The 15,600-nt window shown below is 47.1% G+C and overlaps 1 protein-coding gene across 12 annotated transcripts in view; it reads right to left on the reverse strand.

The window, feature by feature from the left end:
• CES5A (carboxylesterase 5A) overlaps window positions 1-15,600 on the reverse strand; it is a 279,814-nt gene that overhangs the window by 17,177 nt on the left and 247,037 nt on the right. For all 12 annotated transcript variants that reach the window (XR_011482212.1, XM_070451282.1, XM_070451279.1 and 9 more), the window contains 6 exons: window positions 12,660-12,798; window positions 10,519-10,652; window positions 7,330-7,483; window positions 6,455-6,559; window positions 4,533-4,637; window positions 2,733-2,873 (listed from right to left, as the gene is read on the reverse strand). Coding sequence is in view for 11 of the 12 variants with exons in the window: in XM_070451282.1 (XP_070307383.1) it covers window positions 2,733-2,873; window positions 4,533-4,637; window positions 6,455-6,559; window positions 7,330-7,483; window positions 10,519-10,652; window positions 12,660-12,798 (778 nt within the window). In the remaining variant the exon portion in view is untranslated. The remainder of the gene's footprint in view (window positions 1-2,732; window positions 2,874-4,532; window positions 4,638-6,454; window positions 6,560-7,329; window positions 7,484-10,518; window positions 10,653-12,659; window positions 12,799-15,600) is intronic.

Raw genomic sequence — 15,600 nt, forward strand, 5'->3', positions numbered from 1 at the left:
CTCAGGCAACTGTCCCCTGACATACCCGAGGTCTTGAGGGAGCTAAGTGGCCACCACGTTATGAGTTGAGCGCGTCCTCTACCAAAATCCTATGTGGAACTCCTAGGACCTCAGAATGTGACTGTGTATGGAGAGGAGGGTCTTTAAAGAGGTTGTTAAACTAACATTAGGGTAGGCCCTAATCCAGTCTGATCAGTGTCCTTATAAGAAGAGGAAATTTGGACGTGCAGAGACTCCAGGGGTGTGCACATGGAGGAAAGACTTTGTGAGGCCACAGCAAGAAGGTGGCCACCGGCAAACCAAAGAGGAGGCCTCAGAGGAAACCAAACCTGCTGGCACTTTGGTCTCGAACTTCTAGCCTTAGGACATTGAGAAAATACATTTCTGTGGTTTAAGCCACCTCTGCGGTATTTCATTATGGCAGCCCTAGGAAATTAATACAGACCACTACTTGGCTTCAGCAGCAAGTTGAAGGGGTTTATTTATTGCTCTCTTTCTAAAGTCCTTTGTCATTGGGCTCTCTGAGAAGCCAGAAGTTGGTAGGGGCAGGCAGCGGGTGAGGCTGCAGACAGAGGCTGCTTGGTATAGAGTAAGAGCTACAAGAAGTTATTTTTAAAACGGACCCTTCCCTGGCCAAAATCACAGCTTAAAAACGTGAAGGAATAGAAATAGTATTCACATGTCAAATGAATTTCTCTGGTACATTTTCTGCTGAAAATCTTGGGGTAATGAATCATGACAGATATTTAAACAAATCTGTCTTGTGGAATCTGAGAGAACCCCTGGAGTCATTCAAATAATCCACAAGTACATTTTAACTGCTAAGAACCCTCTCTATGTTCAGGAGCTAGGATTGGTTTTTGGAGACTGTCTATGGTCTCAGACAACCACAGAAGGACAGCACTCACGCAGGCTTTTGGGCTATACAGACCTGGGCACCAAGTCCTGTCCTCCCACTTGAATAATTCCAATATCTAACATATGCCTAGCACTTAGACCATATGCCAGGCTATTTGATGTGTACCTGTGAGGCAGGAAGTAACTTTAGCTGTATTTCATAGATGAGGGGACAGAGGTTCAGAGAGGTTAGGGAGCTCCTCAAAGGTCACACAGCCGGTAAACAGAGAACTCAGATTTACAGGCAGAACCTAAATATATGAAATTTATACACTGCTGTCTCCTCTCGAGCTCGGAGATTTAGGAAAGTCACATGAGCCTCTCTGAGTCTCAGTTTCTTTAGCTGCTAAATGGGGATAATAATGCCCGTTTGCATTATTGTACAGTCACCAAACACTTGGCTTATGAAAGACACTCAGTCACAGTGACTGTAGTGATGTGGCTGTTATCAGTAGCACCCTTCTTCCTTTCTCTAGTACAGATCCACAAAGCATTAAAAGAACTAACTTAAGCCACAGTCTGTGACTCAGTTGCTTCAATTGCAATGAGGGAAAAAATATCCCCACCCCACCTACCCTGAAACACTGCTCTGTATGTCAAATTAATAATCGCCAGAACATGTCTTTAACAGCCCAGTGAACACAGGGTTTTGGTTCCAGAGGACCACCAGCTAGCCTTGTAACTTGACAAACCACTGTGTTTCATAGCCTGCCTTTCATACACTGTATGTCATTGCCCCTACTTGAAAGGTGGAGGTTGATCTGTAGAAATGAACTAGGAAATATTAAGAATTGAGCACTCTCTTCTGAGGACAGCACGCATGTATGCTAAGTTGCTGTAGTTGTGTCTGAATCTTTGCAACCTTGTAGACTGTAGCCTGACAGGCTCCTCTGCCCATGGGATTCTCCAGGCAAGAATACTGGAGTGGGTTGCCATTTCCTCCTCCAGGGAACCTTTCTGACCCATGGATCAAACTTGCACCTCTTATGTCTCCTGCATTGGCAGGTGGGTTCTTTACCACTAGCGTCACCTGGGAAGCCCTCTAAGGACAGATGAAAAGCTTATTTCAAATGGGGAGACTCAAACTACAGGGTCAAACAAATCATGGCTCCTATTAAGCATTCAGATCTCTGCTCAAATTGTCCTTCTTCAGAGAAGTCTTTCCTGACCCCTTTTCCCTAAAGGGAGACTTAGGAGGCTCCCTAAAGAAGCCTCCTCTTCTCAGTCTATGCCCTTCATAGCCCTTAGACTCTTTGAAACCATCCATTCAATCCTGCATATCATCTGTCTCTTCCCTTGAGAATGTAAGCTGGCAAAAAGCAGGAACAATGTGACTTGCTCATTGCTGAATGCTGTTTTTTTTTTTTTTTAAATGAGTGCAGGGCACAGAGTAAACCCTTGGTTCATATTTGTTGGATGAATGAAACAATTCAATAATTTTGCAACTTGCACTGGCATTCTTGGAAATGAAATGCCAAAACCAAGGCTGGACATGAAAGTGTAAAGGTCTGCAGTTTTCTAAACCTGTATGAATTTCACCTTTGAGGGAGAAACAGTGCTTATTTGAAACAATCATTTGTAATATTTTGAACAAAGTTCACTTGGATCTATCACTTTTTTGTACAGTTGTTCCTTTAACCCTATAGGAAGAACAGAGTGAACACTTGCTACAGCTGACCCCAATCCTCCTTCAGAGAGAAAAAGTGACTGCTGTGTACTTGGGGTGATGGGCTCCAGCCCTCATAATGCTGGTGAGATCCATGTGCATGCCCAGTGTGAAGCAGACAGCTGCCTGACTGTTGAAGGAGTGGGAGGAGGCACAGAGGAATTCTTACCATGGGTAGCAGGAAGCCACACTCGTGATTATTGACTCCGATGATGGAAGGAACAAGATGAAATGATTTTTGAGCCAACAGGTCTAGCGGCTCATTAGGAAAGAAAAGGCCATCAACCACTCGAGTGAAAGACTTGGTTTTCTGAAACAAGGAAGAAGAGAAAAATCGGCAGCTGTTTCATTTCACAAAATCTGCTGTCCCCAGACTCTAGCCCAACTGAGCCAATCCACTATAGCAAAAGGCATTAAGAAAAGAAAAGTCAATCACTCTTGGCCCATCCCGAGGCATCAGTGCTGCCTGGCCAACTCTGCCACTCACTTGGGAAAAGGGGCCCAACTTTTTCGGGCCTGAATTTTCTGGTCTTCTAAAGGTGGATAAAAAAGTAGTAACTCCCTAAGATATATAACACCCCAGCACAATGATTCTCAGAAAGTGGCTTCAGGACCAGCAGCATTGCCTGGGAACTTGTCAGCAATGCAAATTCTCGGGCTTCCCTGGTGGTCTAGTGGTAAAGAACCGGCCAGCCAATGCAGGGAACACAGGTTCGATCCCCAGTCCAGGAAGATCCCACGTGCCTCAGAGGAACTAAGCCCAGTGTACCACAACTACTGAAGCCCAAGTGCCTGGAGCCCATGCTCCACAGCAAGAGAAGCCACCGCGATGAGAAGCCCACACTGCCACCAAGAGTAGCCCCTGCTCTCTGCAACTAGAGAAACCCTGCACAGCAATGAAGACCCAGCACAGCCAAAAATAAACAAATAAATAAAAATAAATCTTAAAAAAACACAAACGAATTCTCATGCCTTATCCCAGGCCTGCCAAATACAAAACTCTGGGGTGTGCAGCTCAGCAACCAGCCCTCTAGGTGAGTCTGATGCATGTTCAAGCGTGGAACCACTGTCCAAATGCAATGGGCAGAGAGCTGAGGTGAGGGGATGGCCAGGGTAGTGTGGGTTGGTGTGCGGGTCTTCCCAAGGCATCTTCCTCAGCACTGAGACTTGGGTCTGGATGGATGGTTCTTGGGTCTTAGGAAGCAACATCTGATTCTATTCATGAGGTTTTTTTTTTTTTTTTTTTTTAGGTCTCTGTTTTGGGAGTAGGTGTACAAGAGAGCCCACAAAAAGAACTTTCACACTACATTGGGTCAAGAACTTATCTATTTCCTGGATCCTAGTACAACTTGTAGCAGATTTCTTAATCCATGCCAAATAATTGCTTAACAAATGTTGGAATCGGACAGTAAGGACTTCATTGTCTCTCAAGGACTATCAGAGGGTCTCAAGATTGGAAGATTAGGCATAAAAGATTATCCAGTCCAGTGAATTACTTGGTGATTGAAATTCATCTGCAGTCATTTAGACCCTGCTTGCATACCTACAGAGGTGGGTATCTCACTGTGTTCTAAAGGAGCTGATCCCTTTTCAGATAACAGAGTTTTTAGAAAGTGCTTAGTTATGACTCCCCAACTTCCAGCTCTTGATCTTGACTTTAGCTCCTGGCGGCCTGTGGAGTAAATGTGGACCCTGTTCCCTGTGAGATCCCTTCACTGATGTAGAGATAATTGCAATCTTTGTGTTTTGTTGTGTCTTCTGCAAGTTAAGCAGCACCCTGGCTTCTCAATATCCTTAAGATAAACTATAAGAGTTCTATATTCCACATTGCTTTTTTAATAGTCATTACTAGGAATCCCCAACCCCTATCTGTCCAAGTTCTGAATCAAAATAAATAAGAGAGAGGTAGGATTTGTTTACGATTCCATTCAAAGGACAACCTTGTCCCCAAATTCCCCTCCCTCTTCACCTGGTTGATGCTCAGCAGCTCCTTGGAGGACTTTGCCCGCAGGCACTGCAGCAGAGCCACGGAGTTTGACGCGCTGCAGTCACAAATACTTGCAATTGTCTGCAACTATTTTCAGAGAAGGAACAGGTCAGTGCACAGAACTGAAAGCCTCCAGGAAAATGAGAGTTGAAAAACGTCCTCAATCCAGCCCTAGGCTGCTGCTTTGTATATGAAGACCAGCATGTGGCCTCTCCCACCACAGGCCCATTATGGAATGCACACGTTGAGGACAGGTTGGCACTGCATCATCGTTTCTCTCTTGCCTGACCCTCCTCACCATCTTTAGTAATCACCTGAGCTGGATCTGTCTCAGCCTGTTAGCCCTGCTCAAGCCCCACCGCCACCCCAACCTGGAACATCTGAACACATCCTGAACATCCTTTTTCTGTCTCTACACCAATTCCATTTATTCCTGGAGGCCCCAGCCCCATCTTTTCCAGGATGTCCTTTTAGACTATAGACCCCGTGAGTCCTTCCTCTTCTAATCTCCTGTGGCTCTAAGTGTCCTCACCTTTCTGCCCTAGTTAGCCTTTGCCAAACACCTTCCTGCTCTCTCCCTGGACTTGGCCCTTGAAAGTAGTGGTCCTTACTCTTCTGGGAGTCATGGATGCTCTGAGTATCCAATGGAAGCTACAGACCCTCTCCCTGAAAGATGCACACACATGCAGTCTGCATAGAACTGCAGGGGTTCTAGAAGCACCTCTTCTACTTTCCATGGATTCCAGGTTAAAAATCATAAAAAGGATTGATGCCATCCAACCATCTTATCTTCTGTCACCCCCCTTCTCCTGCCCTCAGTCTTTCCCAGCATCAGGGTATTTTCCAATGAGTTGGCTCTTCGCATCAGGTGGCCAAAGTAGATTAAGTAAATAAACCATACATAATACAGAGGACTGAGTTATATATCAGCAAAAGAATATACCAGTGAAGAGTAATGGATAAGATGTGAGAACTATCACGCATCTGCTTACACACACAGTCTTAAGTTAGTATGTGCCTTCTCCACTTAAACACTCATTGGTCTTAAAATAGAGCAGGGAAAACAATGAGCACTCAATATGTGTGTGGCAAACACACAAACTAAAAGTAGCTTGATATATCATTCTACCAAAATCAATATTCTCTGTGTATTGAGAGTATTTTTTAAAATCATATTAGAGCTCTATGTTCCCACTCTTGGTTGTCATTTTCTACGAGGTGTTTAAAAAAGTGCACCACTATTGTGAATGGTACCCAGAAGATGGCTCCATAGTCCAGCTTAATTAGTATTCATTGAGTGAATAGGCTCAGTCATTCAGCAAACATTTAGAATCTCCTAATACACACCAGATACTCTGCTGGGACATGAAAGATACAGAGAGACCTTGACCTCCAGGTCCTCTTATCTGGTAGAGTGCTAAGACAAGATGATAGATGACAAATATGTGGGGCACATGCTTCACTTCCCCCTCACAGTCTCATGCCAGACAGCATTTATCAGTCACTGTGCTATTTCACACTGAACTGGAAACAACCTCAGAATCTTTCTTAACATAGCACTCTAGGTGGAGTAGAGAAAGCAGATAAGCGATACATAACATACAAAACTGAGTCATATATCACCAGCAAAGACTAATGGATAAGATGTAAGACTATCACACATTTGCTTACACTGCCCCTCCCACCCCGCCACACACAGGCAAGCACACCGGCAGTAGTGCACTGTGCACCTGGGCCCATGTCCTATTGAACCTTCCATGAAGTCAGAAGGGTCACCTCGGGCCAACATCAGATCCTTTGGTCATGGTCAGTACGGACAGCCAAGCAGATGGTCTCTGGACACCTGACCCCATTGTCTCTTGACCAAAGAGAGGAAGCTGGAGAAGAGTTAACAGTATACCTACATCATCATTCCTCTCGTGATCAGGGGCCTTCAGGTAAGGGATGATGGCCACCCCACTCTCCATGATGGCTCTGTGGAATAAGCCTTCAGTCATGGGGGACAGAATCTGGAGAGAGAACACAGGAGACCCAGGAAACGTTATTCAGGGAGCTTCCCACCCATCACACATAACACCCAGCCTTTCTTTAGAGAAAACGTGCATAGAGATGCAGATGTGGAGAACAGACTTGTGGACACAGTGGGGGAGGGTGGGGGTGGGACGAACTGAGAAATAGCCTTGGCGTGTATATATTACCATGTGTAAAGCAGATAGCCAGTGGGAAGCAGCTGTATGACACAGGGAGCCCCGCCTGGCACCCTGTGACAACCTAGAGAGGTGGCAGGAGGGAGGTGGTAGGGGGGCTAAAGAGGGAGGGACACATGTATACGCAGGGCTGATTCGTGTTGTTGTGTGGCAGAAACAATAGACATTTTAAAGCAATTAAAAAATTAAAAATAATAAAAGAAATAAAGAAAACTTCCTAGGAAGCCTCCTTAAGTATTCTAAACTCAGAGGGAAAAAAAGTCCTGGTTTGGGAATTTCAAGGATTAGCTGCAAAGGTTTGGGCAAGTCTTCTAACCTCTCAGTGGCCCAGGTTCCTCATGAACTTGGAGGTCAAGCCTTCTGGCATGGGAGTGCTGGCTCCTTCACTTCTTGCCCTTGAAATGAGACTAAGCCCCTCACTCACCATGTATTTGTGAGGTTCGAGGGAGACAATGTGTTTATGAGCATTTGTTCAACATGAAAGCAGCAATTAGATGTGCATGACTCATTGTCTTCATTTTTGTCACCTCCCCCACCGAGGTTCCTTCAGGTCCCAAAGAGAAGAAACTCACAAGGCTGGAAACACTTATCGCTCCTGCTGACTCGCCGAAGATGGTCACACAGCCTGGGTCCCCACCGAAGAACTCAATGTTTTCCTGGACCCACATCAGGGCAGCCACCTGGTCCATGAAGGCCCAGTTCCCCAGCGCATGCTTGTCCCCTGTGCTGTGGACGAGAGGCAGAGTGAGAACGCTCATCTGGCCGCTGTCTGCTTCCCACATCCCCGGGGGTCAGATGAGGAGGCTGTGGGCTGTGTCAGGGCACCGCCACTCCAGCTGGAGAAAAGAGGGGAGTCAGAGGCCTGGGGTCGCTGGGAGAACCAGGCTTAATTCTCACCTTCTGTTGGGATTTGGGTTTCTTTGAGAATCTGATGAAAACTCTATACCCCCAGAAAAATGTATGGACAATCTGGTACGTGAAATTTCAGGGTATTCGCAGGCTCCCCTGAATCCATGGATTCCAGAAGAGTCCTGCTCCTGAAAGTTGGTCTGCACCAGGAAGCAAGACCTCCCTGGGCACAGCGGTTCAAAGTGAATGACTGAATGAAAAATAATGATTAAAAAAAAAAAAAGGAAAAATAATGATAATAACAGCAGCTGTTGCAGCGACGTGTACAATGCTGTCCCCAGGGCTTTAGAGCTGAAGTTCCTTTAACCTCCCACTCTGTGAGGTAGGTGGTGCTGGTCTTTCTCCTTCATCCTTCTGGGTCCTCTCTGCCCTTCTCCACCTTGTTTTCAAAAGGCTGACTTTCATGAACTACCCCACCCAGGTTCCCCACTGTGTGCAGTCAGAGGAAGGCACTGGATGGGGGTTTCAGGGTGGAATATTGAGGGACTGATTCCATCACCCCATGTTCCCCTACCTCTGCTGGGAAGTGGTTTGGGCAGTGGCTGCATTTCTTGGCAGCCAGAACTCACTCATGTCATGCCCACCCCCATCAGGGGTATCCGCAAGCATGTTCTAAGGATACTGAGGGATTCATTGTTTCCATCTCACAGACAGGAAGCAGAGGCATGAGAGGTGAAGTTCCTTGTCCAGGAGCTAGAAAATTGCAGATCTGGGTCCATTCTCCTAACTGTGTCCCCGTGCTGCTGGGTAGTTCATGCATGCTGCCCACCACGTATGAGAGTAACCTTGGGATCACAGTCTGCTCCTCCTCCATCTTCTAGTCCCCCACACCCGCTCTTCCACTTGGTTCTCTCTGTCTGTCCCTGATGCCTAGGCTGGCCCCAACTCCACCTTCTCTCTCCCACAATCCCTGCATCTGGTCAGGAGCCACACTCTGCTTATTTCACCTCCATTCCATCATGGCTCCCACGTTGGTTCCCATTCCTCCCTTTGTTTATCCTGATTCATAATCTGGTCACTTATGATCTGCGTGACCATGAGCAAGTCACTTAATGTGCTTTGCATCAATGTTCTTATGTCTGAATGGGGTTGATTAACGGTACCTGCTTCACATGACTGTTGTGAAGACTGATGGTGCAAGCACACAGTAAGTGCCATATCCATGCTAGCAATCCCTCTAGCTATTCAGCCACCAGCCTGCTTCACCCCATGGCCTGCATCTAGGCTGTATAGCAGCACCCCAACCAGATGTCCCATCTGAAGCCCAGGCACCCCTGGGCCAGCCTGCACCCTGCTCTGAGTGACCTTCCACTATACTGCTCTGCAGGGCACTCCTGGATCCCTCCTTCTTTATCCACTAAAAACCAGTCACCATGCAGAGCCTGGCATTCAGGGTCTTTCCCAATCAGGCCTGGCCCTACCTTTTCACACCCACTTCCTGTTATATCCTCAGTTACCTGTCTATTAGAACCCAGATGTTATAAACAACTTTTGGAAACCTTTCTGTTGAGAGAATATTAGGCAGAATCCCAGTGTACAGACCCGCTAAACATGTAATCACTCTGGTCAGGACATTAGTCTGATCTCAGTCCTTTCTGCCTCCACTGCAGCCTCTCAGTCACCTCCCTGTGCTACATGCCCCAAAGCCCAGTTTGCAAATACTGTTCCAGCCCCACATGTGGCTACGTTTCCTTCCAACTTCCTAGTCTTTGCTCGGGCTCTCTCCCAACCCCTCATGCCTAAGTCCAACCCCGTCTTTAAGGTGCAGTTGGTTCCAATCCCACCTCTCTCAGAAGACTGGCTGATTTCCTGCAGCTCCCGCCTCTGTTTCTACATGCAGCTCCAGCGCCTCTTACCTTCAGAACCACCAGTGACTGATGTCCTGCCTGGGAGCCTGGAGATTTGTGTCCCTGTGTTATTTTCCCCCTGACACTGGCAGCCTCTCAAGGGCAGGATACATGCTGGACTCCTTGCTGCCTTCCCCATACTTTCTGACCTTTGGCTTACACTGCCTCCTGGCCAGGGCTTGAGTTCTGCCACGTTCTAAGTAGGGTCAAGGAAGCGGCCAAGAGACCTAGTTCTGTTCTGTGACCTCTGGGAAGTTCTTTCACCTCTCTGTGCTTCCATTTTTCAAGTGTAAAATGAGAATAACAACAGTGTGTTTCTCACAGAATTAGTCTGGGGTGAGCTATAACGAATGCATAGCAAGTACCCAGCATGGTGTTGGGCTCATATGAGCACTGAAACATGCTTGATATTACTTGGTGGGGGAGGGAAGTCATCAGTGGAGTGATTATTCCTAGGTGAGCAATGGAGGAGCCTTGATGTGGGGCCCGATGGCAGACACTTGGAACTGCTCACACTCCCGGTTTCCTCATCTGCCAGGAACACATTTCCCTTGCAGTTGAGTGTGGCTATTATGACTGAGTTCTGCCAATTGTATGTAAACAGAGCAATAATCGTCCCCTCCAGGCTGACCTGGGAAGACCACCCTGGTATGACTCTCCTGCTTGCTCTCCATCTGCTGGCCAAGTGCAGAGGAGTTGGGTGGGGCCCCAGAGGAGAGATGGAAGGAGCCTGGGTCCCTGACTGACCGTGGAGAAGAATGCCTGTCAGTCAGAAATACTTGGTTGGATTTCAGTTGAGTGAGAAGGAAATTTTTATAATTTGAAGCCACTAAAGCTTGGGGCTTATCTGTTACAGCTGCTAAAACGACCTAACTAGTTTGGGCCAAATTAGTTCAGAGCCACTGAAGGCTCATTTCTCTTTAGGTTGCCGAGCACGAAGTTCCCTGTGGCTGTGCCCAGCTGCCCCTTGGGAGTCAGGGGTGTCAATCCCTTGGGGAGACTCACTTGAAGAAGCCAAATATTCCTAGTCTGTACTGGATGGTCACAACCAGCACGTTCTCATAGGAAGCCAGGGCGGACCCATCGAAGATGGACGCTGAGCCAGTCTCGAAGGCGCCGCCGGGGAGCCACACCATGACCTGAGGAAGGGGAAAGGAACCCTCCAGCCAGTCCAACAGGCACCCACAGCCCCTCCCCATGCATGCTGGGACATTCTTTCTTTAGGGAAATAGGAATGTTTCACTCTCCTTCCCAAACAGCCTCAGAGGTTTGTCTTTTGAAGAAGGCCCAGGGTTAAGTATGTGGATTCTGGCATGTGAGTGCCTGGGTTTGATTCCCATCTCTGCCCTTGACTAGTTGTGTGACTTTGAGCAGGCTTCTGAACCTCTCTGAGGTTCGTCTTTCTCATCGGTAAGATGTGCAGAATGAAAGTGTCTCATTTATGAGGTTAGCATGACGTTTAAAAAAAATTCTTCATCTGAAGTTCATGGAACAACATTGGCATATTTCAAGAGCTCAAAAAGTGTTAACTGAATGTCATGAAACTTGTGACCCACAGAAAAATGGAAATAGCTATAAGCGATATATGAGACCAAGAGCCACTTAAACTGTTTTAATCTAGAGTTTATATCCACTTACAGAGAGAAGAGAAGAGAGGAGGGAAAAAGAGAAAAGTGTGGAAGTTTTACTTTATCAACTAGAAAAACTGGGACCAGGAAACATCAAACATTCAAATGGTATTATCACCATGTATATACTTAATGTATGTGTGTGAAGTCACTTCAGTCGTGTCCAACTCTTTGCCACCCCATGGACTATAGCCCGCCAGGCTGCCCTGTCCATGAGATTCTCCAGGCAGGAATACTGGAGTGGGTCACCATTACCTTCTCCAAGGGATCTTCCCGACCCAGGGATCGAACCTGAGTCTCTCCTGCATTGGCAGGCAGGTTCTTTACCACTAGCACCACCTGAGAAGCCCATACTTAATGAATATTACCAGGTATATACTAATTTTTAAACAATCCCTTCTCTTCTCTTTTAAAAGTCATGCTATTGACTATAACTCATGGGGTAGGAAAGAGAAGAAAGCCATGGAGGTAAAGGAGAACTGGACAAAGCATTGGCTTGACACCCAGATCTGCCACTTACTGTGTGTATAACGTGGACCAAGTGGCTTATGCCCTCCCTGATTCTCCGCTTCCTCATCTGTAGAATAGGCCCAATAATCCTGCCCCACTGGCTTATTGTGGGGGCTGAGATGAGAGAATGAACTGTACCTGGCACACAGTCAGCCCTCAATAGGTGCTGCTGTTATGATACAGTAGAGCAAGTCTCTGTTGCAGTGGCAAGGGGGAGACAGAGGGTGATAGAGGGTGTGGTTCAAAATTAGATGTATAGTACACTCTCTTGTACAAAGATCTTTCTTATTCTTAAGTGAAACATTTCCTATTATAACCTGTCTTCATCTGAAAATAAAAAATTTGCAAAAGGCAACTATCTTCTTTAAAACAGGATGTCCCCCAGACTTCCTGGGTGGGCCAGTGGATAAGAATCTGCCTGCCAATGCAGGGGACACTGGTTAAATCCCTGGTCTGGGAAGATTCCACATGCCTCAGAGTGACTAAGCTCGTGTGCCACAACTACTGAGCTCTCGCTCTAGAGCCCGGGAGCCATAGCTACTGAAGCCCAAGCCCCCTAGAGCCCATGTTCTGCAATAAGACAAGCCCCAGCTCACAGCAACTAGAGAAAAACCCTGGCTGCAACAAAGACACAGCGTGGCCAAAAAGAAACGAATACATAAATATTTTTTAAAAGATAGGATTTCCCAAACCAAAAAAATCAGAGTCCTTCAAAGCAGAGTCTTTTCTGTTTGCAGACTATTTAATACCCAACAGAGGCGAAAACCAAAACAAAATAAACAATCAGAGGTCAAATTACTAACCATAAAGAAGTAATCACAAAAGAAGACAAAGCAAATCTGTCAGTAGAATGATTTTTAAGAAAGCTATTGACATGTCAAGTGAGTACATTTCCCTTTTACCCAAGGGAGCCTAGATTCGATTCCAGATATCCAGCCACTCCACCCAGGTCCCAGGCCCAGAACCTGTAATTGTACTCCCCAGCGCAGCAGGAGCTGTGAGCCTTACCGGGAGCCTGGAGCCGGTTTCTGCATGAGCCGGTGCGTAGATGTTAAGGTACAGGCAGTCTTCCGATACTCTGAATTTGGGGTAACGCACCTTGAGAATGTGTTGATCTGTGAACAGCCACTCTGACTTCTGGAAGCACCTTGGAAAAGGGAAGGAGAAACCCCCAGAGTTGCTATCAGCAGACCTGCCTGGGAGGGGCCAGCTTTTGTGACAGCAGGGAGGCCTAGTGATCTCCTATGCCTGAGCAGAATGGGGATTCAGTGCTCTGGTACAAAATTTAAAAACATCCCAGTCCCCATGGTGGCCTATACAAGCTGTGCATGTTAAAGTCACTTCAGTTGTGTCCAACTCTTTGCGACCCTATGGATTATAACCCACCAGGCTTACATGGGATTCTGTCCATGAGATTCTCAAGGCAAGAATACTGGAGTGGGTTGCCATGCCCTCCTCCAGGGGATCTTCCTGAACCCAGGGATCAAACCCATATCTTCTGGGTCTCCTGCATTGGCAGGCAGATTCTTTACCACTGGTGCCACCTGGGAAGCCCAAACAAGCTATAATTCTCTTTGATCTGGTTTCTGGGTAAGAAAGCACACTGTGCAGAATAATTATACCATGAAACCCCAGGACCCACTCATGCCTACCCCCAGGACCCACTCATGCCTACCACCATCACCATGATCCAGACATACACATAAAGACTCAAGCTGGCTCAATAATTCTCCAAGCTGTAGACAGTAGGTCACAGGGATGTATATCAAGGGTTGTGCTCTTGCGGCTCCCTTTTCTGCCTCTAGAGGAACAAAAGGACATTCCCAGGCCTTTCTACCGGAAACAACAGAGGTAGGCTAGCAGGAAGATTCCTGCAATCAGGCCTTTGCTTAAGCTAGTCCCTCTGCCCTGACTACTTTCTCCCCAGATCTGCTTGTTCACATTCTTCCCTTTCTTTCAGACTCTGTCAAAGTGTCACCTTCTCCAAGAAGCCTCCTGCGATTTCTTCAGCTAGACCATAGCTCTTTGGAATTGTTTAGTCGCTAAGTCGTGTCAGACTGTTTTGCGACTCCATGGACTGTAGCCCGCCTGGCTCCTCTGTCCATGGGGTTTCCCAGGCAAGAATACTCAAGTGACTTGCTATTTCCTTCTCCAGGGGAGCTTCCCAACCCAGGGATTGAACCTGTGTCTCCTGCATTGGCAGGTGGATTCTTTACCACTGAGCCACCTAGGGGGTCTTTGGAAACACATATATATTTTGTGTTCTTTCCTAGAATCTCTCCCAGTGAGCAGCTAAAAGCCTAGGGTTCTGTGTGAGTCACCATGGTAACTTAGAGTCCCTATCCCAAGGCATAGTAGGATTAAGTGAGATTATATATGTGAATATGTCTAGTAAGTACTCAATTAATGTTCATTGTTTTTCTAAAATAGAATAGTGTACAGATTAGGCAGCAGAAAATCATTGCTTCAAATGCTTTTTTCTTCCTTTGTATGTTGTGTATCAGAAATTGGGGCTCATTGCTTTTAACAAAGCCATATCTGGCCTCCCCTCAAGACTCCCTCGCTGACCTGCTCTGACTCCCTAATGCTTGCCTTGTCACCCCATATTTTAACTGTCCTTATTGTTTATGTCTTCACTACCACAGCCAGTCTGCAGATTCCTTGAGGGAAGCTGTGTCTAACTCACTGTCATGATCCCAGGGCCTAATGGAGAGCCAGTTTCTGAGTTGATTCTCAGTGGATATTACTTGAATGGATGAATGAACACACAAAGTTCAACTTATTGTCCTCGGTGCCCGGACAACATAGGGATTTCTTCTGCGGCTTAGTTTTCTGGCACCAGGGTCCTCCCTCTGGCTGGGACTCCAGTACCAAGAACCAGCATGGCCCAGTCTGAGGGCTTCACAGAATCTGAGAGCTGAAAGATTCTTGGTGGACTTCGCTCGTGGTCCAGTGTTCAAGAATCTACCTGCCAGTGCAGGGGACACAGGCTGGATCCCTGGTCTGGGAAGACTCCACATGCTGAGGGGCAGCTAGGCCCATGAGCCGCAACTACTGACCTCGTGCGCTGCAACTACTGAAGCCTGCATGCCTAGAGCCTGCACCCCTAGAGCCTGCTCTTTACAACAAGTCACCGTGATGAGAAACCTGTGCAATGGGCTAGAAAGCAGCCCCTGCTCACCAGAACGAGAGCCTGAGCAGCGACGAAGGCCCAGCACAGCCGAAAGTAAATAAATAAATAAACTTATACCTAAAAAAAAAGATTCTTGGCACTTCCAAGCCTCACCTCCCACCCAGTGCACAAGACACCTCCACAATTTACCTGGGAATTGCTTGTTCATCTAAGCTGTAAAATTTGCAGTGTCTGGGATAATCAGCCCTCCCAGCTGCTCTGGGTCACAGAGACACATTCATGTATCCATCCCACAGGTAATTATGGATTCCCCACTATGGGCCAGGCCCTGCATTGGGCACCATGTGAATCGCTAGAGTTAAAATTCCTCTGGGATGGTTCTCACCCTAAAGACCTGACCCAGTCTGATGGTGGAGACTAAGCCTGGGGTAGAGGTCACTTGGAGACACATCAATAACCTCTTTTAACCCAAAGACTCAGTCAGCCCATCACAGTGGTTCCCTAGCCTGACTGGTCCTCAATATTGCTTGAGAGCTTCTTTACAAGCCAGTTTCCCAGGCCCAGCTCTGGGGATCCAGGGAGTTCAGAAGAGAGCCCAGGGACTCTGCTTGTTTAAACAGGTGGGGAACCATGTTAAACAAGGTGGGGAGCCATGCTATCACAGAAGCCTCAATCACACCTGACCCTCCGCATCCTCCTCACAAATGCACCCCATTTTCCATTGGGCTGCATGATCTTTACTCCCCCTCCACATTCTGCCCCTACTCACAGGTACAGGCCACCCCTGGGGCCAAGCCAGTTCTTACAATTTAGGGT

The sequence above is a fragment of the Odocoileus virginianus genome, chromosome 20, assembly GCF_023699985.2.
Source record: "Odocoileus virginianus isolate 20LAN1187 ecotype Illinois chromosome 20, Ovbor_1.2, whole genome shotgun sequence".
Classification (NCBI taxonomy): Eukaryota; Metazoa; Chordata; class Mammalia; order Artiodactyla; family Cervidae; genus Odocoileus; species Odocoileus virginianus.